The sequence below is a fragment of the Gadus morhua genome, chromosome 18 (genome assembly GCF_902167405.1).
Source record: "Gadus morhua chromosome 18, gadMor3.0, whole genome shotgun sequence".
NCBI lineage: Eukaryota > Metazoa > Chordata > Actinopteri > Gadiformes > Gadidae > Gadus > Gadus morhua.
In genome coordinates this window covers 17,086,249-17,113,076 of record NC_044065.1, presented here as the reverse complement: position 1 = coordinate 17,113,076, position 26,828 = coordinate 17,086,249, and the positions used below count along the sequence as shown (strand labels likewise).

At 46.2% G+C, this 26,828-nt stretch overlaps 3 protein-coding genes across 13 annotated transcripts in view; 1 reads left to right on the top strand and 2 right to left on the bottom strand.

The window, feature by feature from the left end:
* kcnh4b (potassium voltage-gated channel, subfamily H (eag-related), member 4b) overlaps positions 1-12,549 on the bottom strand; it is a 44,833-nt gene extending 32,284 nt beyond the window's left edge. Inside the window, exons 1-2 of the mRNA XM_030339934.1 lie at positions 10,252-12,549; positions 2,975-3,208 (exon numbers count right to left, since the gene is read on the bottom strand). Coding sequence (XP_030195794.1) covers positions 2,975-3,208; positions 10,252-10,327 — 310 coding nt within the window. The 5' untranslated portion in view covers positions 10,328-12,549. The remainder of the gene's footprint in view (positions 1-2,974; positions 3,209-10,251) is intronic.
* Positions 12,550-18,502: 5,953 nt separating this feature from the next.
* On the bottom strand, positions 18,503-24,990 carry ghdc (GH3 domain containing). 2 transcript variants are annotated; one of them, XM_030340002.1, is made up of 11 exons: positions 24,758-24,990; positions 24,070-24,360; positions 23,568-23,764; positions 23,197-23,391; positions 22,685-22,804; positions 21,830-22,127; positions 21,370-21,559; positions 21,102-21,173; positions 20,643-20,776; positions 20,097-20,185; positions 18,503-19,623 (listed from the first exon to the last, which is right to left on the bottom strand). In XM_030340002.1, exons 1-11 carry the CDS (start codon positions 24,828-24,830, stop codon positions 19,402-19,404), a joined length of 1,881 nt encoding a protein of 626 aa, XP_030195862.1. In that variant the 5' UTR covers positions 24,831-24,990; the 3' UTR covers positions 18,503-19,401. The 2 variants fall into 2 exon arrangements, with proteins under 2 accessions (XP_030195862.1, XP_030195863.1); XM_030340003.1 differs by having other exon boundaries at positions 24,826-24,990.
* Positions 24,991-25,006: 16 nt separating this feature from the next.
* The window catches only part of LOC115531061 (CD59 glycoprotein), a 64,463-nt gene continuing 62,641 nt past the window's right edge, over positions 25,007-26,828 (top strand). For 2 of the 10 annotated variants that reach the window (XR_003973835.1, XR_003973834.1), the window contains exons 1-2: positions 25,209-25,476; positions 25,956-26,039. The gene's annotated coding sequence lies outside the window, so the exon portion shown is untranslated. Of the gene's footprint in view, positions 25,086-25,140; positions 25,164-25,208; positions 25,477-25,955; positions 26,040-26,129; positions 26,253-26,494; positions 26,755-26,828 lie in introns of those variants that run through there. The other 8 variants (XR_003973827.1, XR_003973833.1, XR_003973830.1 and 5 more) reach the window with 8 other exon arrangements.

Sequence of the window (26,828 nt, the reverse complement as noted above, 5' to 3'; positions counted from 1 at the left end):
ACTGGACAGTGAGGACAGTGAAGACAGTGTAGACAGATAGGACAGTGAGGACAGACAGGACAGTGGAGACAGGCCCGGCCATTCATCAGTCCATCCATCCATGATCATAATTGAAGCATGCAACCAAATATCCATCCTTCCTTCAACTTATCCATCTGTCAATCAATCTTTCTGATCATTTATCTAATTTATCCATTCATCTATCTATCTACCCATTCATCATTCATCTTCCCATTCATCATGAAATATTCACTAATCTATTCAATCATTCATTACTTCAGTCATCCGTCGTTTTTTATCCATCCATCCATCCATCCATGCGTCCAGCTTCATCCACCCACCCATACACCCATGCTTCAACCAGTCCATCAGTCCGTCCATCGGCCCGTCCAGCGGGGTGGGGCTGTGTCCCAGAGAGGGAGCGTGAAGAGGAGGAGGGGCAGCTCTCTGCCTCTCCACGGTGCTCCAGCACTCAGATAAAAGGAGGGCGAGACGGGGACGCCGCAGACCAAGGGCCGGGGCCCCGTCTCTCATTAGCAGGGCCCTTCAACCAGAGGGCCAGATGTGTGTGTGTGAGAGAGTAAGAGAGTGTGTGTGTGTGTGTGTGTGTGTGTGTGTGTGTGTGTGTGTGTGTGTGTGTGTGTGTGTGTGTGTGTGTGTGTGAGTGAGTGAGTGAGTGAGTGAGTGAGTGAGTGAGAGAGAGAGAGAAGAAGTAGAATAAAGGAAGAAAGGTCCAAATAAACACAGCAGGATGGAAAAAACGACCAAACAAACAAAAACAATTCAGAAATAGAACTGAAGAACAGACGGACGCATCAGAGGAAGGAAAAGAAAAAGAACAAAATCAAGAAATAAGGAAAGGCATCCCGGAAGAGCGACGAACCAAACCAATATAGAAACCAAAGATGAAGATTAAGTCTGCCTCAATGTTCAGCAGGTTTCCTCCAGCGGTCTTCACAGCAGATGTTTGGCGCAGTGCTGGAGATGAACTTGCATTGAGCTGGTAACAGTAGCCCTAACATCTCTGTTCTCCTCTATTTATCCTCCTCTGACAGCCTGGTGTGCTTCTGAAACTCTCTCTCTCTCTCTCCGGGAACGGGAAAAGGTCTAATGAAGACGATAAAAGCACCATCATTATAACTCTCACCCACGGGGTGCTGCTACAGATCTCTGTGTAATTAGCAACACAGAGGGGCTCCCAATGGACAACATGTTGGGGGCCCCAATGGTCCACCAATGGTTCCAACCCCGAAACTGTCGTTCAAACATCCAGACCACAAGGCTGCCCTGCCCTGCTTTATTGCACAACAGCTCAGTGTTTGGTTAAGCTGTCAGCACGACAGTACAGCATGTGAAAATACTGTGTTTGTGCGTGTGTATTTGTCGGTGTGTGTGTGTGTGTGTGTGTGTGTGTGTGTGTGTGTGTGTGTGTGTGTGTGTGTGTGTGTGTGTGTGTGTGTGTGTGTGTGTGTGTGTGTGTGTGTTTGTATGCGTGTCTCAGCCAGTGCATTGACCCAGACACACAGAGACGCACACAGACACAAAACATGCTTACAAATATACACACACAAACAGTCATATTGTTCTCAATTCAACTGGAAAAAGACATTTCGTGTTTCCTTGGTAACAGAAGAGATTTAATTACAGCTTGAAAAAAGAAATGCTGAACAAATTATCCCAGCACCTGCGCATTATTCTGAATTGGAAACCAATTCAAAGCGCAGACGAAGAATATCTTGCAGCAAAGTTTATCTTTCTAACGTTGAGATTTATTGTGTGCGTTACTGTGTAGCCATGAATCCACCCCTTCCCCCCCATCACCCACACATCCATCATCCGTCCATGTATCTATCCATTTAGGGTTAACCCTTAATCCATTGTAGGATTCATTTACACATCTATCCATCGAGCATCCACCCACTCAATCCCTCACTCATTCACTATGGTGACCCTCAACTTCCACCCTCCTATCTTTAATCAACCAATCTATCTAATCCATTGATCCATACTTCCACCTCTTCAATCCATCCATCCATCCACCCAGCATGCGTCTAGCCATCCATCATGCATTTAGCCATCCACCCATCCATCCACTCATTCATTCACTCACTCACTCACTCATCATGGGTTGAATGAGTGTGAACCTCCTATCTTTTATCAATCGATCCATCTCCATCCTTCCAACTCAACCATTCATCCATTTAGGGCTGGGCGATATGACGATATCATACCGTGGACGATATGAAAGTGTCTACCGGGAGAGATTTGGCCATATCGTTTATACCGAGAGAGAAAAAAATAAATAAAATAAAATAAAAAAATTATATTGCACTGCACTGACTGAAGCAAGGCAGGTGTGAGACTCACCTGTTAACTTGAAAAAAAATCTCATTTGTATTGAAGAAACAGTTCTATTTTTACCACCAGCTAAGTGTATAATTAGTATTTCAAATATTTGTGTGATGCTGTGATTTTTATTTTATATTACACTGCACTGACTGACAGCCAGGCAGGTGTGAAGCACACCTTTAAAAAAAATGTTATTTGTATTGAAAAAACAGTTCAATGTTTACAAGATGTTTGCACTATATGACACTGCGGTTAATGACAGATTGTTCGCTACTTACTCCTTTGTAAGCATGGAAATTCAAGTTCAAAATAAAAGAAAAAACTGATCAAATGTGAAGTATGGTTATTTTAAGCCATTTATTATTTTAATTTACTTCAAAAATTCCATATTGTGATATATATCCATATCATGATATAAAATTACTCATATCGTGACATAAGATTTTGTCCATATCGCCCAGCCCTACATCCATTCATCCATCATCCACCCATCCCTCCACCCCTTCTCCCCCCTCGACCCCTTCTCCCCCCTCCACCCCTTCTCCCCCCTCCCCTCTTCATCCCCTCTCCCTCTCCCCCTCGACCCCTTCTCCCCCCCACCCCTCTCCCCCCTGCCCGGTGGTACCGTTCTTGCGGTAGAAGTGGACCTCCGTCTGGTACTCCTCCCGTCCCTCCAGGGCCTTCTCCATCTGCTGGGCCACCAGCTCGCTGGTGTCACCGCCGTACAGGAAGCGGCAGCTGCAGTTCTTCTGCATCACCTCCGTGCGGGCGTACCCCGTCAGCTCGCAGAAGCCGTCGGAGCAGTACACGATGGGGTAGCCACGGTGGCCCTGGGCGTTGCCCAGCAGGAAGTTGCTGTCTGGAAGAGGAGGGGGAGTAAAGGGAAGGAGGAGGTTGTTTTTGTGTTGCTCTTGTGGAAGGAAGGACACTAGCTAGCAGGATATTAGCTACATACTTGCTAGCATTATTTATATATGAGTGAGAATGGTATTTGCTATAACATTGACATTTAGTATATAGGGCATTTAGAAGACGCTTTTATCCAAAGAGACTTACAACTGCTAGGTTAACAAATTCCCCGTATACAACAAAGATAGCTAGGATAAGATGCTACATAATGCTAAGTGCTATTTTTAAGTGCCAGGACGTCCAACATACAATAAGTGCGTACATTAAGTATTAGTACAATATATCAGCTATAAATTAGCAAACATTATATTTGCTTTATAAAAGCTAGCAGGATATTATGTATATATTAGCTAGTTGTAAGCAAGCATGATATTAACAGCTAAAGTAGTGACATTTACTAACTTTGTGTGTGTAAATGCTAACATAGCGGTGCTTGTTTTCAGGACCATGGACAGTTCTTCAGCAAAGGACAGAAAACGTCAATTTAGAAACAGTATCTCAGAAGACCAGTGAGCACGAGTTTGCTTGACAGTTGTCTCATATCAACCTATCATTTATGGGACCACTGTACACAGAACTAGACACCAACTAACCACATATAGTCGAAGCCCTAGCGAACCCATTATACCCATTTGACACAATGTAAAGCATAAGCTTTATAGTAAAAATTCCCCCTGAAAACACTCAGATAGCATAGCAGAATACATGTAATGTATACATGTATCCTGGGCAGTGGACCAACTTCAGCCTCATCATGTGGATAGCGTCCATCCAGCAGTTGAGTTGGAGAGTCAGACTCGTCTGAAATCCGCTAGCGTCGGTTCTGCTGTTTGCAGGTAGCTCTTCATTCATTAATCTCCACATCCCACCATCTAAAATTCATCTCTATCTATCCATTCATTCATGCACCCGTTCATCTACACTTGATTCATCCCTCCATCCATTAATGGATCCATCAACCCCGTTCAATCAGCAACCATAAGACCAGCATACAAGCGACCAGAACCCAGTTCTGGAGCAGACTGGTGTGAGATGTGCTGCCGAAGGTTGTGCTGTTTCCCCGGGGATCTCTGGGCAACCAGCGCCGCGCTAATTAGTAGCCCTCGACAGAACACCCCTCCGCGGGGAACGCCCGTCGGGGTGACAGACACCCCCCCTCCCCCCTCCCCCCTCCCCCTAACCACCAATCGTGGGCGCGGGTGCAGCAGACGGAGAAACCAAACCATCACACGACGCGCCACATCAGACAGACGGCGTTTCCTGTCAGTCAGAAAATAAACAAACTCTTTGTTGCCGCTCAGAAAAAAGAGTTTGGTTTCAGACTCCTGACGTACACACGGAAGAGGAACTTTGGGACTGCGTGCCGGGAGGAGGTCGTTGTGAAAGAGGTTTGTTTCCGGAACTGTGACAGGCGGTGTAAAATGTGGGCTGTCAAATCCAACCTTTGGAAATCATTGTGGCAGGCTTAGAAGACACTGAAGAAACTGTGAGGTAACTGTTCCTCTTGTAGTTAACCTCATGTATTTTGGGGTTTTGTTCGGTTCCATAGGCAGTGGTGAAGTTCTGGGTTACATAATATTTGCCCAGAATAGACACTTTGTGAACCCAGCATCAATAAATGGGTCCCTGAACTAGGCCAAGGGTACGTACAGCGATACATCTGAGATAAGGCCAGCATAGCAACACAAACACCTGTAAGGAAACAACTCTTAGCACCTCCCAACATATCTATGTGTCAAGAAAAAATATTTGTATAGCACAGTTACATTTACATTTAGTCGTTTCTGCAGAGGCTTTTACTCTAAACGATTGCAATCAAGGCACACAAAATCGAAATGAAGAAGCTGCACAAAAGTCAAACTGCATCACAACCGAGTTAAAAACAACAACGCCAGGAGTGCAGAATAGCTCTATAGCTGTAGCGCTTCACAGGGCCAGATTTAAATAAGATATGACAACAAACAAAGCAAAGTAACGATATCGATATTACCCCTGGGATAAAAACAGATGAAGAATCTCTGAGATGGAAAAACCTTTTTGGGCGAGGCTCAGAGAGGGACATCTGACTCAAGGCATGTCAAAAAAGTCACACCTCCACCCTGGGACTGTATTTATTGGAGAGGTACCCACGACACTGAGGAGGGTTAGCCCTTCTGCTGCAGGAACTGAGCCCGGTGTAATTACCACACCTGCATCCAATCGGATAACTTCCAGTGGTGTGTCATTGTCTCTTCTCCGAGTAAACGACTACATCTACACAATTACACGAGGCAAACCTCCAGAGCACAGTGAATGTTTTCGTGAGCATGCTCTCCCCCTCTTCCTCGCTCATTATCTTCAACAACTAATCACCAACCCGACACCTCCAGACACCACCGCGCTCTGCCTCGTCGGTGAACCCAGCCAGCGAGCCCCTCTCGCTTGGGAGCCAGAGGCTCTGACCTCTCCTGGAAATTATTTTGAGGGCATAAATCACTGGAAACCTCTTATAGCCATTTCATTCAGCTGAATGAGACAGCACCCAGCACAGCCATCAGTAGCTTGCCTGAGCCCTGTCGGAAGCTTCCTTCAGAGGGGTGTCGTTTAAAGAGCACATTTTGGCCAGCCGGTAAACATGAGGTGTGGGCCGGCGTTCAACATGGAAGGCTGTACCTTGGAGCTGTGACTGAGATAGCACACTGTGACTGAGGGAATGGCAGCTCGTAGGATCCGGCCCCATGTAACATATGGACCTATTTCACACGACAGAAAAAAAAAAAGAAGACTTGCTAGACTAATGCCGCAAGCTCCCAACTATGCAAGATAGAAAAGATGCTAGCTGCCACCCACACAAGACAAATAGGACGCATGATGAAACGCCCACTCATTAATAGCCGCCGGCTCGCTTTGCCACTTTTGACAAATGACACGAATATATGTAGCTCTTAAATCTGCAACCTGCAGCAGGTTTGAGTTGAGATGTTGCAGTCTTAATGCTGGGGTCGGCCATTTTTGAGACACCAGCCAGAGTAGGCTAGTTTTAGAAAAGTATTCAACTGAAAAACGCCCACCCCATCAGGCCTGCCTCCAAAGCCACCCCTAATGTGACCAGCTCCCTAGCGTGAGCCATAGGTCTGCCTATTCTTGTGGAAGACTCGGGTGATGCACACTAAGTGCACGGGCAGGTGCAGGTAGGGATGGGTAGGGGTGGGTAGGGAGAAAGACCGGGAACCAATCAAACGATTAAATTCTGTACCGACTGATATATTGGGCGGGTTTATGACAGGCCTTCAACAGACACGGATCCTGGATTATTGTTTTTTTTTTCATCAAAGCATTTGATTGATTGATTGCTGTCGGGATGTAAACACAAAAAAATAAGTCTAAAATAACTTGTCTTCCCTATCTGGAAGATCATATATATTCTTTCACTGGCATTGTATGAAAGAAATAATCATACAGAGATATACAAACAAACTACATATAGTACAGACAGACAGATGGATACATTTCCCCTGGCCTTAAGAAAGCCAATTAGCTGAAAGAGAGGCATACAATGGCTTCTCCCTCCTCCGTCTCCCCCTCCTCCTCCCCTCTCTTCCATCCTCCTGCCTCCCCCACTCTCTCTGTCTCCATCGGGACATTCAGCGCAGAGTTAACAAAGCCTTCTGGCAGGTGCACACACACACACACACACACACACACACACACACACACACACACACACACACACACACACACACACACACACACACACACACACACACACACACACACACACACACACACACACACACACACACACACACACACACGCCAGACCCCTCACCCACCACCATCGGGCCCCTTAGCCTTAGGTTGTGCTTAAGGAGTCGGGGGGCTGCAGTGTTGGGGGGGGGGCTGATGTCAGATGTTCTAATTCAAATACTTGCACACGCCCAGACAGTAAAAGTCAGGGAAAGGTCAACTGAAAAAGAAATAACTGAATGTACGTCAACACCATATGTGCTGACCACGGACGCACGTGAACTCTGACCTTTCAGTGGGGGAACTGGGAAAAAATGCTGCCTTTCAGCAGTTTATGGAGCATTGTTATGAATGTGAAACACACACACACACACACACACACACACACACACACACACACACACACACACACACACACACACACACACACACACACACACACACACACACACACACACACACACAAAGACAACATAGCAGAAACACAGATTTTGCCTAGAGCTAAACACTCAACCATTTCCCTCATGTTCTCTCCTCGCCTTGTAGCCTAATGGAGAGGAAAGAGAGGGCTTGTTTCTCCCACGTAAACATATCTGTCTGCTGTCATCTAAGGCACTGTGTTGTCTGTTATCTATTATTTGAATGGTGTTATTAAGTGGTCCTCATGTTGTTTAGCATAGTGTCGTCAATCCAGTCAACACAACTGATTCAACTTTGTACTGCATGTAAATAATTAAATTACAATCGTCATGTACATCTTTCTTTCACCATTTCAATAATCTATTTATAATAACTCATCCATGTTGATTGTAGCCTGTGTTAACTTTAATCGTGACTTTACATTGGATCCACGTTGAATCTTATTGGCTCATGGGGACCAGGAACACCTTATATCGAGCTAATACTATACTTCAATAGCTTGTATATGAATGTATTGGATATTGTCTCATAAAATAATACACAGTTTCCATGTTAAGTAGAAGTAACAGTAGTAGTATTTATTAAATACTATACTTCGGATCTGTCAAATAGGCAAGTCGTTTTTCAATTTGATGTGAGATTTTGTGTGTGAAAAGTATATTTTTATAGTCTTCATTTGAAATTAAAAGAGACAGCTCAAATACACATAATACAGAAAGTCAACATCTGTGTCAAGACTGAAGGAATAAAGCATCAACGAAGAGGAAAACTGCTGGATTTAAAGCTATTGATGGATAGTTCCCCACAAAGCAAAAAGACAGCTCTGTCTCTAAAGTGTTGACAATGTTTCTATAAGTGTGCTGTCAACAAATCCCAGCCTCAGAAACAATTCAACCAAAGAATTCTCTTTAAACGGCCGGATTCGGTCCATTCACGCGTTTCCTTCTACAAAACAATAGCGCAGCTGCACATGCACGAAAAAGTCTAGTCCGTAACGATTGGTTGACGGGGCCAAGTGATTCCGTCTCTCTCTCTCGAACGCCCCAAACGTTTCAGCCTTGTCCATCGCATGTGGCGGGACCTGTCTCCGCGGCAACGGGAGGATGCTATTTAAAGATGCGGGCAGCTCGCCACCGTTTTTCTTTTCCTCGAAAGCTGAAGCTTGGTGGTACTTTTCAAATCGGCTCGGGAGGGGAGCAAAATAATTGGCAGATTCTTCTAATGCACGAGTCATGCTCGTAGCGGCTGGCGTCTCCTGACCCCGACCACAAGGCCACCGCCGTGGAAAGCCTGGCTTAATCGTCAACATGAAGAGCGCCTGGAGGGGAACCAAAGCAGGCCGGGACGCATCAACTCTTCACCATCACTCTGCTTTGATTTGAATATTTGGTTGGATTCTGTTATGGTAGCCAGTTAACCCCGTACTAAACGTAGTTCACACAGTATGAAACCCAGCTAACACATTATGAAACCCATTCAACACAGTAGTCAAACCGTAGCAGGCCAAGGCATCAACAGAGTACTAATCAACCCAGTACTAAACACTAACCCAGTAGGCTTGACACTACTGGAAGGGGGAAACGGGCAGCTTGATGGGCCATAAGTAGAAACCAGTTAACCCAGTACTAAACTAGTTAACCCAATACTAATCCAGTACTAACCTAGTTATCCCAGAACTTATCCAAGTTAACCCAGTTATAGCCCACAAATAATCATTTAACCCTTTTATCAACTAGTAAACTGAGTACTAAACTAACCCAGTACTCAACTAATTAACCCCAAATATAACCCAGTTAACCCAATATTTACTTAGTTTACTAAACTTGTTAGCCCAGTACTAACCCAGAAGCAACCAGTTCACCCAGTACTCAACTAGTTAACCCAGTACTAACCTAGTTAACCCAGTACTAAACTTCTCAACCCAGTAATATTGCTAGAACTACATCAGATTGATGAGCTGATTCAATTCAATAAATGACATTCACAGATTAATTAAACCATAGCTGAATTCAATTCACAGCCGCCCCACAAAATGTGTGTGGTGAACCTCTGGTAGAGGTCCTTCTAGCATTAGCTGGAATTACAAGCAGAACAATGACCCTCCCACCCCTACATAACGCATCGTAGTGAGAGGATCGGAGGTGCAGCGCCGGGCTGGTTTGAGGCATGCTTCGGGGAGGGGAGAATGGGCAGAACCAACACGCTCACAAACACAGCGGTCCCCTGGCACCGGTATAGAAGGCTCCTCCCGCGGGAGAGCAACAGGTTTCAAAACAAAGACACACAGCGCTCACAGACAGCGGCTTAATGGCCATGTTTAAAACTAACAGTCGGCCTGCGAAATAACAAGAGTCTGAAAGGGAGAGACAAACGCGGTGGGATGTGGTGGAACGAGACATCGGAGCGGCGATAGGCAGCTCTCTCAAGCGAGGTTTCAATGAAGAAATAATCATATTTGACGGGTTGTATTTGCAATGTATGAATCTAGTTTTAAAGCGTTGTAAACAGGGTTTAGGGTGGCTAGTCTTTGTGGCGGGGATGAGGCAAAGGCAACACAAACATGATGCTGGTTCTATCTGGCTTGTCCTTACAGAACCTTGTTTTGTAGGTTTACGTTATAATCTGTATTTGCTCATATTAGTTTTTAATGGGATCGTTTTTAACATTACATCCAACTGTATCGAAATAAGCTCTCCTAAAGTAACTCGGGAATGGACCCCAATCGATCCGAGATATCGTACGAAAACTAAAAAAACCTGGGCTGACGCTTGGACCCGAATACAAGAGAGGCGTGGCGGGGTGGGTGGGTGGGTGATCTGGTCGGGGGGCAGGGGGCTGCGTACTTACGGGTGCCGTCGAAGCGCGTGGCGATGGTGTCCAGGAAGGTGTTCTGCGGGGCCAGGAGCCCCTTCATCACGGGCATGACGATGACCCAGGAGAGGGTGGAGGTGGTCCACTGTCCACCCGCTGCTCACACCATCACCGGGGGGGTAACCCAGGGGCCCGAACGCTGAGGAGAGACTACTGCCAGGAGGAGGAGGAGAAGGACGAGGAAGAGGAGGAGGAGGAGGAGGGGGGACACACATCTATAGTCCACCAGCAGCAGCGGCAGCAGCAGCGCCCCGTCCTTGGTAGCCCAGCCCCATGCGTTGGGTGGAGAGGGACGAGCGAACGCCACGCGGTTCAATCAGACAGAAGTTAGTTTCAGCCTGGCTGTTTCCAAACCACTGGTGGTCTTGTATAGCAGATCCGGGTCGTTGTGAGAGTGTTGCCGCTGGTTCAAAGGACTTTAGATGTGCAATTAATCCCAGTCCCTGATCACAGAGAGAGAGGCAATCCACCAGCGTGTGTTCAGTAGAAGTTATCCTTTAGTCTCCCTCAAACACCGGTCCAGAAAGAGAAAAAAAATCCATAAGAATTCCTCAGGTTTATTATTCAGCAATGTTTCTCTTCTCCTACTCTTTGTCTGTGCCTCATCTCTAACACACGATGTGACCGGGGAGAGACTGAAAACATTCTTCTTAAGCCTCTCTCTCTCTCTCCGTCTCTCTCGTTCTCTCTCTATCTCTCTCTCACTATCCGTCTCTCTCTGGCTCTCTCTCTCTCCGCGCCCATCCACTCCTCACAGATCAGCCAATTGGAGTCTTCGCTTTCCTTCGCTCTGCACTCACTATAGAAAGCTGTTCTCCTCTGTGTCTCGGAGGGAGGCAGGAGAGGAGGGGAGGGGAGAGAGGAGGGAGGAACCAAAGGATGCCAAAAAGATGGGGACAGGTGTGTGTGTGTGTGTGTGTGTGTGTGTGTGTGTGTGTGTGTGTGTGTGTGTGTGTGTGTGTGTGTGTGTGTGTGACAGTGCCATTGCACCACACCGTGGCGTTATCAGCGCTGGGTATTGTGTGCTTGTCTCCTATAGGCTGAGAGATGGATTACCTTTAAAAGCGTTTCCATCAATGAGTCCCATTGTGTCCACCCTGACCCTATTCTTTTTTTGCTTTGATTGTCTTTCAAAAGAACACAATCCATACGTAGCCGCACTGTGGCCCTCAAGAGGCAAGGTGCGCTCTGTGGCGGAAGGGAGGGGGGAGAAATCTCCTACATTCGGTTGGGTACATACATATAATATCGTACAAATAAAGAAATTTAAGAAATTACTCAAATTAAAACATCCCTAACACAAGCGACAGACAAGCCACTGTCGTTTTTTATTTTGGTATTTTGCAGCAATGAGCAGCGTCCATTAGGATTAGTGATATTCTAGTTGACAATAATCCAGTTCGGAAATGGTTGTTTTTTTTCTTAGAGAGAGTGAGCACGGCCCATCAGACTCTCTTTATCTCTCTCTCTCTCTCACACACACACACAGACCCATGTGCATCCAAGACTACCATCGGCTACAAGTAATGACAGTCATTACCGCCCTAGATATATAGTGGAAGTAAAACAGCAGCACAGTATTTATGTTGCTTCCTCGAACACGTGTTCAAAGACGGGGCTCAAGTCACAGCATTCATTCAGCGTTCCTCTTCATACACGGAGAGAGAGGGAGAATTAAGAGTCAAGCGGCTTAAAAGAGAGGATTAAGTGGATCAAGCGTGATTTTTCTTCATGAGAACCTCCAATTCAACACCGTCTTTATTTTATTTATTTATTTTCCCTTGCTAGAGCGAGCAAGCTACACGTCGTATTAACGCAACTTTCGGCGACATATTCCCTAAAGAAATTCAAATGAATCGATTGTTTGGAAAACCAAAACATCTTTGTTTTAGTTATTTTGCCGACAATACCCACGCCAACTATTTAAGCTGATCTGTCCCGCAATGGTCAGAAAGGCATTTTGATGTCTAGAAGCACTAAACATTACCACCTCAAAACAAGAAACAGAGCGTGTCACCAAAGATCATTATCCTACTTGACTCCAATATCTGTGATAAGCCACAGGGATTTTATCCTCTCAGCTATTTGAGGATTGCCTGTAGTTTAAGAGTAAGTTGGAGGTGGTGGAGAGGGGAGGTAAGGGAGAGTTGTGGGAAAGGGCAGGTCGGGAAGAGGTGAAGCAGAAGAGCATGGGGGAGATGGGAGGTGGGGAGTGTGTGGGGGAAAGGAGATGTAGGAGAGAGTCTGGAGGACCAGGGAGGTGGGGCAGAAGGGAGGCAGGGGAGAGAGGATACGGAGAAAGCGGAGGTGCGGGAGAGGGCAGTTTGGGGATAGGGCAGGAGTGGGGGGGGAGGGCATGGGGGAGAGCGGGAGGGTGAGGGTGGAGGACAGGGTGGAGGAGGAGAGCATGGGGAAGAGGGGAAGGGCACGAGAGGGGAGGAGGGGGGGAGGGGAGGTTAGGGAGAGGGGAGGTCAGGGAGAGAGGAGGTTAGGGGGAGAGGAGAGGAGGGGGAGAGGAGGTTAGGGAGAGGGGGGGTAAGGGAGAGGGGAGGTCAGGGAGAGGGGAGGTTAGGGGGAGAGGAGGTGGGGGAGAGGGGAGGTTAGAGGGAGAGGGGAGGTTAGGGAGAGAGGGGAGGAGGTTAGGGAGAGGGGAGGTGGGGGAGAGGGGAGGTTAGGAGGAGGGGAGAGGTGAGGTTAGGGAGAGAGGGGAGGTGGGAGAGAGGGGAGGTGGGGGAGAGGTGGGAGAGTGCATGGGGGAGCATAGCTAGCTCCTAGCGGTGGCTCTGGTGCTAGAGGAGCTGATAGATCGGAGGGGGGATGGTTCCCCTCGGCCGATCCTTGCTGTGTCAGTTTGAGCAACACACCTGACCTCCAATCTCCTTTCTCAGCGTTTCCCAAGTGTGGGGTCTTGATCCAACTTCGCCTGAGGTGCAGATGGGGTCATAGGACATTGCTGACTTATAATAATAAGTATTTGATGAAAGGTTCCATATACACAGGCGCGGACCATATGATTCATGGCCACAAGAATACTGCCTCACTGCAACGTTGATACAGGGGGCGGATTTTGAAAGGGATAAATCGATGTGTGGGGAATCAGATGCACATTTACTTATTTATTTATTAGGCCAAAAGATTTGCCATATTCGTCAGAGGCATCCATTAGGGATCACTTCCATTCTCCTCATGTCTGTTTTGACAACCCGCCACCTCTCTGAACCGTACAGCAGAACAGACTTTACATTGCTTTTGAATAGGAGCATCTTTGTTTTAAGGCTGTATTGTTTTGATCTCCAGATGGGACGGAGTTGGGGGAAGGCACCCTGAGACTTTCCCAGCCTTGCTTTGATGTCTTTTGACGCCCCGCTGTCCTTGCTGATTAGACTGCCCAGATAGGTAAAATCTTCCACAAACTCAAGTGGTTCCACACATCACTTGTGTTTTGGAAGTGTTAATACTGAGCCCAACAAGATCTGGTCCATGCATCCTCTTCTCTTCCTGAAGCCTGCTTGCTCCTGTCTAATCCTGGTGTCAATGGCTGTCTCCATCCGGTTAAGAAGGACTCTGCAGAACACCTTGCTTGGAACAGATAGCAGGGTGATTGCCTTTCTTGGGAACTTTGACAATAATACCTTTGGACCAGTCTTTAGGGATGGTGTCGCTGTTCCAAATGTTTTGGAATAGGTCCATCAGCACTCGTGTTGATGTTGGAATGTCGGCCTTGAGCATCTCAGCATTAATAGCATCTATGCCACAAGACTTGCCACTCTTCAGGGTTTGGATGGCAGCTTTAACCTCAGCTGAGTCAGTGGGGTTGGAGTTGATTTTCCTGTTGTTGTGATGTTGGCTAGTTGTTCTGGCTCAGGGTTGAGTACTTCCTGGAAGTGTTGAACCCATCTGGCTGCTTGTCACTCTCTGATGTACAGATGTTGCCATTTTTATCCCAAACATGCGTAGAATGGTTTGTAAATTTGCCACAGAGTAGCTTTGTGATTTTGTACACTGTACCCAGGTTACCATAGGCTGCAGCTTTCTCGGCTTCACTTGCCAGGTGTTCAACAAAGACCCTTTTGCTGTTTATGGTGGTTTCTTCTTCCATTTCAGAGGAAGCCTCTGGCGTGCTGAAGCGGTTTCTGAGTTCCAACACAAACTCTTTGTTTTTCTTTGGATACTGGAATTTTGCAATGTTCACTTCTGCCGGTGGCTTTTGGGATTGACTTCTTCAACTTGAGTTTAATGATTGCAGCGATTAGGTGGTGGTTGCTATTGGCATCTGCACCTCGATAAGCTCTAACATCTTGCAGTGACCTGCGCCATTTACCATTAATGATGATGTGGTCGATTTGGTTGACTTTCCTACCATCAGGTGACTGCCATTTGAGCTTATGGATGTTCTTGTGGGGGAAGATGGTACCGCCGATGACCAAGTTGTTGTTCATGCAGAAATCAACAAGGCGTTCACCATTGTTGTTCCTTTCACCACATCCATGCTGGCCCATTGCCCACTCGTTGTTGGAATTGTTGGTTCCTACTTTGGCATTCATGTCACCAGTTAGGAGAAGAATGTCGTGTTGGGGTACCTTAGAAACCGCCATTTGCAGTTGTTCATTCAAGACTTATTTAACCTCCTCCTCAGCCTTGTTGGTTGGTGCATAGCACTGTAAAATGGTGAGTTTACAGTACTTTGAGTTGAGGCGTACTCGGATCAGCCTTTCACTTACTGGTTCCCACTCCAGCAAGGTTTTGGCCTTCTCCTTGGAGATTAAGATGGCTACACCATGTGTGTGGGTGTTCTCGTGGCCAGAATGGAGGATGGCAGACCCATCATGCAGGACTTGACGACCGGAGCCAGTCCAGTGACTCTCACTATGACTCCCCAAGATTTCCAGGCTGTACCTTTTCATCTCACTAAGGACTTGTGCTGTCTTGGTGGTCTCAAGCATGGTTCGGACGTTCCATGTTCCAATGCAGATCTTGGTTTTAGACCCTAGTAGGCCCTCTTTCCTTAGTAGGACCAGGTACTGCCTTTTGTCTCACTCCTCACCCAGGACCAGTCTGGTATGATTGAACCTGCCAGGAGCCATAGGCTCCCTCCAGCATAGCTCTCAGGATCATAGAAGCGCGCAAGCTTCTCCACCACAGCAAGGTCACAGCATGCGGGGAGGTAGTTATGGAATGAACTAAGGCCTAAATGTTGTGAGGGTGAGACTATTCAATGGAGATCCATTAGACTATACATTTTGATCAACATGACATAAGCAATAGATAATATAGGAAAGAGCAGAGAATTGTACATAATCATTTGCATGAATGTACCAAATCATTTGCAACTTGTTCGAAGAAAAGAGAAACTGCTTTTTTGATGTGCACAAGTGACGCAATGATGTGAAGATTGAACAGGTAGTTTTGAGAATTTCAGCGACTGAAAAAAACTGTAATACAGGGGGTCGAAAAAAACTATCAAAGCAGTTAGCATAGTGCAATGTAAATGAGGTACTTTAATGGGAAAAAGGAGTTAGCAACACAGTTAGTGCACTGTACTACAGAACAGGCAGATACCACCTGGGCTTTCTGCCAAACACAGAGAGGTCAGGGGTCAAGCAAGGGCAGGGGGGGGGGGGGGGGGAAGCCGTATCAAGACAAATCTGAGGATGATAAATGATCAGAGCGAAATTAAAAACCAGGGTGAGATGAAGGAAAAACAGGAAATAAAGGACGAGAAAGAGAAATAATTGATTTAATCGTGATTTGATAGCTAGAGATGAGAGAGAGAAAGGTGAATAAAGATAATGACAAATTGCAGTTTTATAGCTAGAGGGTAATAAACATAGTCACACAAAAGCTAGGAAGGAAAATAAAAGCAGATAACCCCAGAAAGATATCTAATAGGACAGACACGACGGGGGAAAACAAGGACGAGAAGGATTGTACAAAGTTCAGGAAGCGGTCAAGTGCAAGTCACCTCTGACCTCAGCAGGTGAGCTGCGTACTGACAAGCGTCGGCAGGTGGGTGAAAGAGAGGAGCGGTGAAGACAGAGGCCCGCTGACAGAGAGTAATGTTTTCCCTCTCAGGTTCTGGTCAGGTCCGGGCAGCCCCGTCACCACCATCCATTTTTAATGGCCCCATTGTCCTTTCTCCTTGTACTGCACCTATCTCCGCTTGTCACTAATAAAGAGGGCGATCCATTAAACATGCTCAAAAACCACCACCCGGATCCAACGCTACACGGGGCCACCGGCCGCACGGTCCTAGCGTAGCCGTAGATCAGCACAGGAGCCATAGCTTCATAGCGTTCTGTTTGTTCTCTAACATGACAAACAAATAATATAAAAATGGAACAAAGACAAAGTTGGTTTTCAAAGCACTATTGGACAGTTTTGTGTATTTAATTCAAGGTCTTAACTGCTAGCTAGAAGAGGTTGTTTTATTCATTAATAAAATGATCTTTGTGAAGTTGATTTACCATTTTAGTTTGAAGTTGATTGATTTGATTATAACAAGTCCTGTTTTAGCATCACAGCTGGTGCTGATGTACTTCGTTGTGTACTGGGAACAAACTTTCTTTAAGGCATACTTGGGAAATAGCAAGGCGTGCAGATTTGTCAGAACCTCAATTCAGTAGAACCTTCAGCATAATAAGCTCTGACCCGTTTTCTAGAACACTTCTAAGTTTAACATATGGACACTCGCCTCTGAAGTCAAGTAAATAGAGTCCTTGTAAATGAAGGACACATAAACAGTAAAGGGATTATGGGGACGTGGCCCCGTAATCCTGTGTGTGTGGTAATAGTGGTCACAAGAAGTGATAATGGTGTTGAATAAGCTGTGGAGTGACTGAGCCTTCAGTCATCTAACCTTGACTGGCATCAGAGGATCTTACCGTGCAAAGCCATTGAGATATCAGCCATTCTCACAGCTTTGTGCGGTTCAAGAGATGCCCTGATGGGCTCCACTAGATCACTGATTGGTCAGAAGCCCCTCAATCACGTGAATCCCAACCACAACACAGTGACCACCACATGGGTGCTTTCAAATCCTCAACCCACCCATACAGAGACGGCAGTTGACAGCTGTTTCTGATTGGCTAAAATGAAATGCATACATATATTTGTGACATTTCACGGCACCAGCTGAGCCAATGAATATGCAGCAATTGCAAAAGAAAAACTATACTGAACTAACTGCTCTGGAGGATCACTACAACCCTTAGTTAAATGAGTTTGTCAGTTAAATTATTTGAATTTTAAACAAACAACCATCTAGCCAATACTGATGATTCTGAATAAATTTATCGGCCATTTCTCCCTATACTGTTTTTCTATATTCCATCACTAATTGGACTTGATTTCCAATTAGGAACCAACTGTTTAAGATCCAGACAGTCCCAAGTCCAGCCTGGTGTGTGTATCTTGTTGGTGTGGGTTTCACCAATTAAGCTGCTCTCACTCTCTCCCATTTGGAGTAATCACACCGCCCGCCCTGCCGCTGAAATAGGACGCGGTCTAAAAATATTAGCCCAGTTTGTGATCGCACAGACCTGCAGGACAGAAGACAACTACATACAACAACACGGCCGGATGTAAGAAGTGCGCGGGAAGGCAGAAGTGGGTTAATCACTGATTCAACTCGCTGATTCAACATATACATCTAGAGAGGGAGACACAGAGACAGAGAGCAACAGACAGGGACAGACAGAGAGCGACGTGGACAGACAGCGACAGGGACAGACAGAGTGAGACAGACAGGGACAGAAAGAGTGAGACAGAGACAGACAGCGACAGGGACAGACGGAGTGAGACGGACAGCGACAGGGACAGACAGAGTGAGACAGACAGCGACAGGGACAGAAAGACAGCAATAGACGGGGTATGACAGGGACAGAGAGGGACAGGAACATACAGGGACAGAGAAAGACAGGCACAGAGAGAGTAAAACAGAGACAGACGGGGACATAGACAGACAGGGTTAGACAGTGACAGAGACCGACAGTAAGACCTAGACAGACAGGGTTAGACAGAGAGCGACAGAGCAACAGGGACAGACAGGGACATTATCTTATTGCATCATTATCCACTTTTTCCTCTTGGTTCAAAAGCTAGAAAATGGAAGAGATTATTATTCCAGAGTAATAAATAGTGTATTCAAAATGATGTATTATATACCCTCGCCTTCTGAACCAATGCATATGGACCAATATCTTGTTACTATGTGGTATTAAATAAGATATAAGGGAAAAATATTTATTGGATGAGTAATCATTTAGAGTTAACACCTCCGAGTTATCTCGTGGTGTTGGTGATAATATATCTGTATGTGACATAGGCTCCCTCTGCTGGCCTGTTAGCAACAGTGTGATAAAGTAAGAAACTGCAGTTAAAGAAGGATGTCGGATTCCAAGAGCACTATAAAACTGGTTGTGGGCAGGAATAAATGGCTGTAAAGAGAGAGTGCTCTGTGAAAATACATGTTCCGGCTGACTGCCTCTGTGTGAGCCAATTTGAGCAGGGTCAAACCCACGCCATCACATGCTGAACTTTTCTGAAGTCACATACACAATTTAAATGCCATACAAACGTTTGGTTGTAAATATTTATGTAATTGGTTATAAATATTTGACACGTCTGTTTCAGCAACGTTACGTCCTTCTACGCGTATTGCGTTTCCCGAATCTCTCTCAAGTCTGTCAACGTCCCCCATCACATCATACCAGTTCACCCACTCTCCGTTCCCCCAGTAGGGGACGGACACACACACACACACACACACACACACACACACACACACACACACACACACACACACACACACACACACACACACACACACACACACACACACACACACACACACACACACACACACACACACACCTTAGTTCCTCAACGTTCAATTTTTCTTTGTAGAAAGTGCTTCATGTAAAAGTCGTTTTAGAAATCAGATATATTATTGTTATTATTATAACTCAGCATGTTGTCAATGGAGTCAAGCCAATTGGAGTGTCCTGACCTATTGAAGTCGAGGGTTTTCAAGGTATCCCAAGGCCAGTGTTTACGAATACTTTTCGTTTGCGTCCTGACGTTCCATCTAGACGCTCCGACCGCGGCCTCCCCTCCGCCGCGGCGGACTCAGGAAACGGTCTTCCCCAACAGGAAGAGGGCGTCGTCCTTCCTGCGCAGCACGCGCTGCATCTTGAAGGTGTTGGGGGAGGTGCCGGAGTGGTCCATCATGCGCTCCCTGAGCTGAGCGAACGCCCCCGCCGCCACCAGCTGCACCCTCATGGGTCCGATGCTGCCTTTGGACCGAAACGACTTGTACACGGCCGACACCTGCTGGAGACAGTGGTCCAACTGGGGACCAGCACCAGGACACAGTGAGGACCCCACAGTCCGTCTGGGTACAACCATCCCATGAAGGGCTTACCAGTTTGAAAAAAAAGGGCCGTGGCGCTTTTATTTTGGAATTGTGTCCATTGCCGAGTTTGTGTTGGTGATAAGAAATGACATTCATTCATGTACGAGATGCAAAACAGTATTGGATAACTGCACCGACATGGTTACAACGATCCCATGAAGGCCAGTATATTTATTTTTTTAAACCGCCATGGTGCTTTTATTTTGAAGTTGGTTTCATTGCCCTGTTTGGGTCGGTGATAGGAAATGGTATTCATTCATGTATGAGCTGCAAAGTGATATTGTATAACTACACCGACATGTTGGCGACATGGATTTTGATAATTTAATGTTGTGCTATTTGCGGGGGATTGCGATTTGTTTAACGAAAAACAAGAATAAAATCTAAAGTGAGGTTAATCATGATGTACCTTATAGCGCTGCTCCTCTGACAGGTTCCTGAGGCCCTTCAGCTCCACAAACACCTGGTAGTGAGGGTCGCATCCGCCCACAGAGTCCCCTGCACAGCCGTAGGGAGGCACACTCGCACACATTAAGACCTCTCACACACATTCAGTATCTAATGTGGGGGTTTAAACCAAGTATACAAATTGAAACCAAAGCTCAAATGTGGAGAGAAGGAGAGATCTTACCTAAACCCTTATCTAAATCAAACTATTTAGCAAGTAGCAAAAACTAAAAAATTTGTAGAACTTGAAGCCGACACATTGTTTTTCTTACACCTGTGACAAAACAATTTCTAGCTAAACATCAACAGTTATATATATATATATATATATATATATATATATATATATATATATATATATATATATATATATATATATATATTTTTTTTTTTACTCCTTCAACTCTTCTCAGACGATAGCAAGGCTGGTTCTTTCCTTCTTTCCAGCGAGATCGAATCAGTTTGGCCAACAACGAATCAGAGTTAAAGCTTGATCAAACTAAATTACCCAGAATGCCACTCTCGACGCAGCAGTAGTCCACCAGCTGCGCCCCAGGCCACTGGACCAAGACCTGCTTCAGGGCCTCCAGAAACACCACCTCAGATACCTTCTCCCCACGCAGACTGAGCATCTGGCCACGCCTGGCACGAACACACACAAACACACACACGGGTTACGATACATCTGGAATTGGAAGCTATATACACCATGTCCTGGATCGGCACATGTGAAGGATTGGATGAGAGATTGAGTCTTGTTTTGACATTGCAGAATGCTTCACACATAAACGAGTGAATAGCCATGTCTGCGATCCAAAAGGGTGAGATATTTCGGTTGGACTAAATGAGCACAGCATGGTTTGCTATCCAGGGCTGAAAATGCAGATGGAAAAAGGTTGTACTTGTGGTTGTCCATGTCTGTGAGCGTGTGTTGGTGTGTGTGTGTGTGTGTGTGTGTGTACCGTACCTGTACTGAAACTCCATGATTGGACACTGGTTGTGGAATCCGACCACCTTCACTACGTCTCCCAGCCGGTACCTGAGGTTGGTTTGTACAGTTAGAAGTATTGAGTGGATTCAGGAATAATAGGAATATGGCTCTGGTCTTGGTTGGGGAGTAATTGATTTGTACATATATATCATTGTTCAAAAACAGAGCGATTAGGATGGTCTCACGAAGTAAGGAATATGTGGGTTCATCCTTGACCGACAGTTGGAGGAACCAACCCACCAACCTGTAAAGTCCTGAGGCGTTGGTAACCACCAGCTCGTAGCTCTGCCCCTCCTCCACCTCTCCAATCAGGAGCGGCTGAGGAAGCTCCGCCTCCAGGCAGGCTTCCGGAAGGAACTCGCAGAACATGGAGCGTGGGCAGAGCAGGTAGCGCCTAGGGGACACCTGGGGCCACAGGTTCACCCCGATCAAACCTGCAGGGGCACCAACGGCACCCAAACAGTTATATTGTGTGGAACGGAAGTTGGTCTTTGAGACACTTTATGATACATTATGAAATGGTTTTCCCAAGTAAATGTTTCTCTATGTTCCAATTTCTTTGCCTTAATGTATTTATGTGTAGATTTTGTATCAGTATTTTTACTGATACTTTATTTTCTATTCTTTATTTCGTATTAGTATTCTTCCATCTAGACTGTGACATGATCTGCATGATATGCCAGGGGGGGGGGGGTCTCTCCTACCTTCCGTGGCAGCGTAGAAGGGGGAGTACAGGTCCACGCCCTGGCAGTAGAGCTCCCTCAGCATCTCCCCGTAGATCTGGTTGGAGCCAGAGTCCACGGCCAGCACCAGGCTGAGCCGGGGCCACAGCCGCCGGGCGATGCCCCTGAAGCCCTGCTGGAAGTGGGCTCGGAGCTGCTCCGCCCTCTCCGGGTCCGGCCTCAGCAGCCGGTCCAGCTCCGCCCGCAGCTGGGGCTCCAGGCCCAGCGAGGGGCTCAGCCGGCCCACCTCCACGTCCTCCACCAGCTCCTGCCACCGCTCCTGAGGAACCAGGCACACGGCGTCACGGCACGCCGTTCGGCTCCCTTGACTGACCAGGGGAGTTGGAGGCTGAACCTGTTCACTAACGCCCTGTAGGGGATGCGTCTGGTAGCGGCCCCAGGTCATTCCCTCTGGGTCACTCTCAACCCACTCTCCTGTCTGTAAAGTCCATAATTCAGCCTGGAGCAAGACGTGGTTGGACACGATAAGAACCAGTCCATGATCAAGTAAAAAAGGGGAAAGGAACCAAGAAGTTGCATTCCTCTGTAACCTTTCAATCATGATAGAATATAATCTGAGACTTGCACTGACAAAAACATGCACATTTATAGGACCTACATTGAAGGGCGCTATAAGCCTAAAGGATTACATTGCAGAAGATTTTATCTGGATTACGGATGCAGCGTTCTCGGCTCAATACTGGACCAATTTCAAAAATATTTGTCTGCATTAGTCCCTTAGGCCAGAAATGATCGGAAAATTAATTGAAAATCCCCCAACTTTTCCATTAAGTTGGAAGTCATTACAACCACGATATAAGAACCAATCAAACTTACCTGCAAGGTGGAGAAAGCATAAAAGAGGGTGGAGGAGAAGTTGGACTCTAGGGCGCCCACACTAGGGTCCCTAAGAGCGAACAGGAGGTGGAGATACAGGACGTCCCGCTCACTGGGTGCCTGACAGAGGGAGGGACAGAGTGTGGAGGGAGCCGGGTCAGGACATTGAGGGTCACCTGGAGGGCAAGAGTTACCTAGCTGTCACCGAGGGAGTGGGTGTCGCCGGTTAGAGTGGGAGCTACCTGAGAGGTGCTAACTCTCTGGTTATCTGGGTGACAACAGAAAAGCGGGGCTCATCTGAAGGGCAAGGTTTAATCTGTGGGCTAACGGGGTGTCACCTGGAAAGAGGGTGAGCGGGGAACCCTGGTACATTCAGATTCAGAAAACGTAATTCACCCCAAGAAGAGCAATTCCTTTTGAAGGACAGGGTGGAACCTGGACAGTGGGGGTCCCCTGAACGACAGGGGGCTACTCAGGTGTTTTCTGGGAAGTGGGCGTCACCCGTGTGTTACCTGGAACGCGGGCGCTGGGGTGGTGTAGAGGTTCATCATATGCCGCGAGGAGGCGGGGCTAGAGGAGTTGGGACCGATAGGAATGCCGGCCTCCGATTGGCGGAGAGTGGGATTGTAGAAGAACTTTGTGGTGCGTTGAAGACTGTCGGTCCCCGGATACACCTTACGCATCACATCTAGAGCCACACACACACCCTGCGGACAGCGCACGGACACACACACACACACACACACACACAAACACACTTTCAGCAGACTCGATACTCAAATGTTTGGTGTTCATAACTTAAGTATGATTTTAAAGTCACTTCTACGTCAGAATCCTAAAGTTAAGTGACGTGAGACTCTTGGAGTGGGGGTGGAAGGCCCACCTGCATGAAGAACTCAGTGTTGGTGTCCCTGGTGCTGAGCAGCATGGCGCTGGCGGCAGAGGTCCCCGACGTCATGGCGAGGAGCAGTGGCCGCTCCGCAAGGATGACCCGCTCCTCCCCCGCCGCCACGCGCCCAATCAGCTCGCGGTAATGCTCGTAGGTGGTCACCGGGTGGCGGGCACGGAACGTGCTGACGTCTTTTGGGAGGAAAGACGATGAAGATGACCCTAACCAATCAAGGAATGCCCTGAATGGTCCGAAATTAGCTCAGTTGAGTCTAAGATCGAATTAGTCTCTTCAAGGCATGCAGTCAAGCACAGCAGATAGTCTCACAGGCTTCTCCCTCACACATAACTGACGAATGGCTGTGTCATTTCTAACTAATCACAAACAAGTTATATCTCTTTACAAAACAGCACAATTAAAGGAAAGGCAAATAATGCAATAGATAACGATACACCCTGTCATACTTGAGTCAGAGTTTAATTCAACACTTCCTTACCTTTAATCGAATTAAAGTCGTAGCGCTTTCCATAAAGCGTGTCTGTGTTTTTACGGACACGCTTCAGCAGCGTCTCCTCCTGCAGCCGCGTCACGTCGCGCGTGTCGGCTTCAAGTTTGTTTCTCTGCCGCTTACCCAACCAGCCGACGACCTTTATCGCCAGATAATGGCTCAGCAAGCTGTTAACTGTCCGGTCGTTTCCTTTCACTTTGGACCTGATATCCCTCCAGATGAGAGCCATTCCGGCCGCAGAGAGGATGCCAAGGGCGGTCGGGAGCAGCGGCGGCATTCCTAGTATATAACAACAAGGAAACGTGTTATATAGTGAGTTACACAATTAGTGTAATGCTCCATCTGTGTCATTAGGGGGCGACAATGCACATTAAAAAGTTACAAGATGAGCTGTAAAGGGCTTACAGTAAGGGGCTGTAACTTGTAGCCTACTTTATACATAGTGAATTACGGTGACACACAAGAAATGAGGACTCGTACATATTATTCAAATATATCAATTGAATAAGAAAATAAAGCTACTGAACCTATACAGATTATATATCTTTATCTATCGCCCTGCAAGTATATTTGAGTCACATCTGTAAGAATCCATGGCATTATTTGCCATATATATTTAGAAATGTAACATATGCGCTTTAACAGGTTATTATATAGTGTAGTTAAAGGCACGTACCATTTATTGGTGCAATGAAAGCAACAGCAATGGAAAGAGTTGCAAAGATCAGAGGCAGCACATTATACCTCATTGTATCTGCTTTATGGTGTACGTTCCAAGGTTTATTTGAGTTTCACATGGTTAGGATCCTAACTAGGAGTGAATAGGATGCGGATGTATAACTACAGAGGAGACGATCCGATTTTTCTTTGGTTGAGTTTTCCACTTCCTTGTTTTGATCGAGTCGGCTGCAGCGATTGGAGAAAAAGGTTAGCGACAGACACACCCACTCCTGACCAGAGCGATAGATATATTCTCTCCCTATGGCTCTGCTCCTGACCAACAGGTCTGTAAAAAAATGTGACATGACCCAAGAATATGACAAACGCAAACATTTCCGTGCATGAAAAGAAAGTTTCAACACGTAGGTTTAAAAACAAATCTGCGCATGTCCAGGACATTCATACTGAAAATGAAACAATAATGGGATGTGGTTACTGAGTGAAACTATCTCGTGTCCATTACATATGTACTAAGTTGTTTGGATGCAGTAGACAACGTTAACTTCTGTCTCAACTTAATCTCACGTTTTTACTCACTTTGCGAAGAAAGGGATTTTAGCTTGACCTGAAACTGCGCAAAGCTCTTGATATTTTTGGGTGGAGTTGACCTGAGCAACAGATAAACGAGGATAGGAAAAATAAATATTGAGAAAGAAATACTCAATACGGAATCAGGTAGGGTGGATTTATATTCAGAAGCTCAGTAACTAAGTGAATCGTAACTAAGTGAAAGGCAGCACAGTTTAAAATGAATTTGAACCACCTTTCCTCTCCAAGTATATTTTTTTACTACCACACGTCCACGTATAGTTGATAGAATTCTAAAGATTCTATGTTACACAGGCTCTGTATTCTGCAGACCAGTCTAGAACTCGTCGATGTCGTGAGTGTGCGGGCATGCTATGCGTAGGCTGAATCACAATCGTGTCAAGATAAATCTGATTGACCATTACAAATTGAAGATAAATGAAATAGTATATAATCCCAACTAAAATGATCCCTCGCTAAAGAATTATGGTTAACAGTTAACAGTTGTGTGGAGGACAAAGTGATAAGAGTCCCTGATGTTGCAAAATTGGAAATTCTATAAATATGGTCAAGCCACTGGGGTAGACACTTCCATCCCATTATCCAAATCCAAATTCTTCTTCGAGACAAGCAGGAGGATCAGTCCAGAGAGGGAAGAAAGATGAAGACTTTAGCGGTTGTTCTGGTGCTTGCATTGGCCTTCAGCTTTGGTGAGTCGAGGCCTACAGCCCAAACGTCTCCATTTAAATGGCACACTTAAAGAATACCAACCACTCATATCTAATATACTTGATCTGTAGGAAAAGCTCTGAGGTGCAACAAGCAGTTTAATATAATGGGAGCCGGTTTTACCACGGTGGTGACTTGCAAGGGACCCAGCGAAATGTGCGCCGAAGTGCTGCTCAAACCTCCCTACCCCAACCGTAAGTGCACACGCCCTTCTATCCATCCTGATACATGATGCTCTTTAGCTGACCGGTCTTCCTCATCCGGTGAAGTCATGTCTCGCTGTTTGATAACTCATTCTCTTCCCCAGTGTTCTTGTTACTTAAGACCTTATGTTTCAGGGTGTGGGTGCTTTGCGGGTTTGCTTGTCTTATTTTGTTTGTCATCTTAAAGATGGTAGTTGATGTCGTAGTTATTGTATTTTTTTTCTTCCTATTAGACAAAAGTAGCTTCAGAAATTGCATGGAGTGGACCGAATGCCAAAAGTTGCGTCTTAAGCCTAAACTTTGGACGGTCAGATGCTGTGGGACAGACCTCTGCAACTAAGGCCCAGCGCTGGGGTCGGAGGTCACCAAGGTTACATCTCTACCAGGGCTATTCCCATTTTGAAATGGGCCATTTCCCTTTCTGTACCATCTTTAGTGAGGAAGTGGATTGACATGCATCACAATAAAGCTGTTATGAATCTGTAAAAATGTATATACTGTCTGTGAGACTCTTTATTTTTAATTGGTGTATAAAACCTTGTTGAATTCCTAGTTTCTTTGCAATGA

What these genes read in the sequence shown, in the direction of transcription:
- ghdc (XM_030340002.1), bottom strand. Translation starts at nt 24,830, where the DNA reads ATGAGGTATAATGTGCTGCCTCTGATCTTTGCAACTCTTTCCATTGCT. An exon ending in ACACTGAGTTCTTCATGCAG is followed by an intron (nt 23,392 to 23,567) that starts GTGGGCCTTCCA and finishes CGCTGTCCGCAG; the next exon opens with GGTGTGTGTGTGGCTCTAGA. An exon ending in AACGCCTCAGGACTTTACAG is followed by an intron (nt 21,174 to 21,369) that starts GTTGGTGGGTTG and finishes AACCAACCTCAG; the next exon opens with GTACCGGCTGGGAGACGTAG.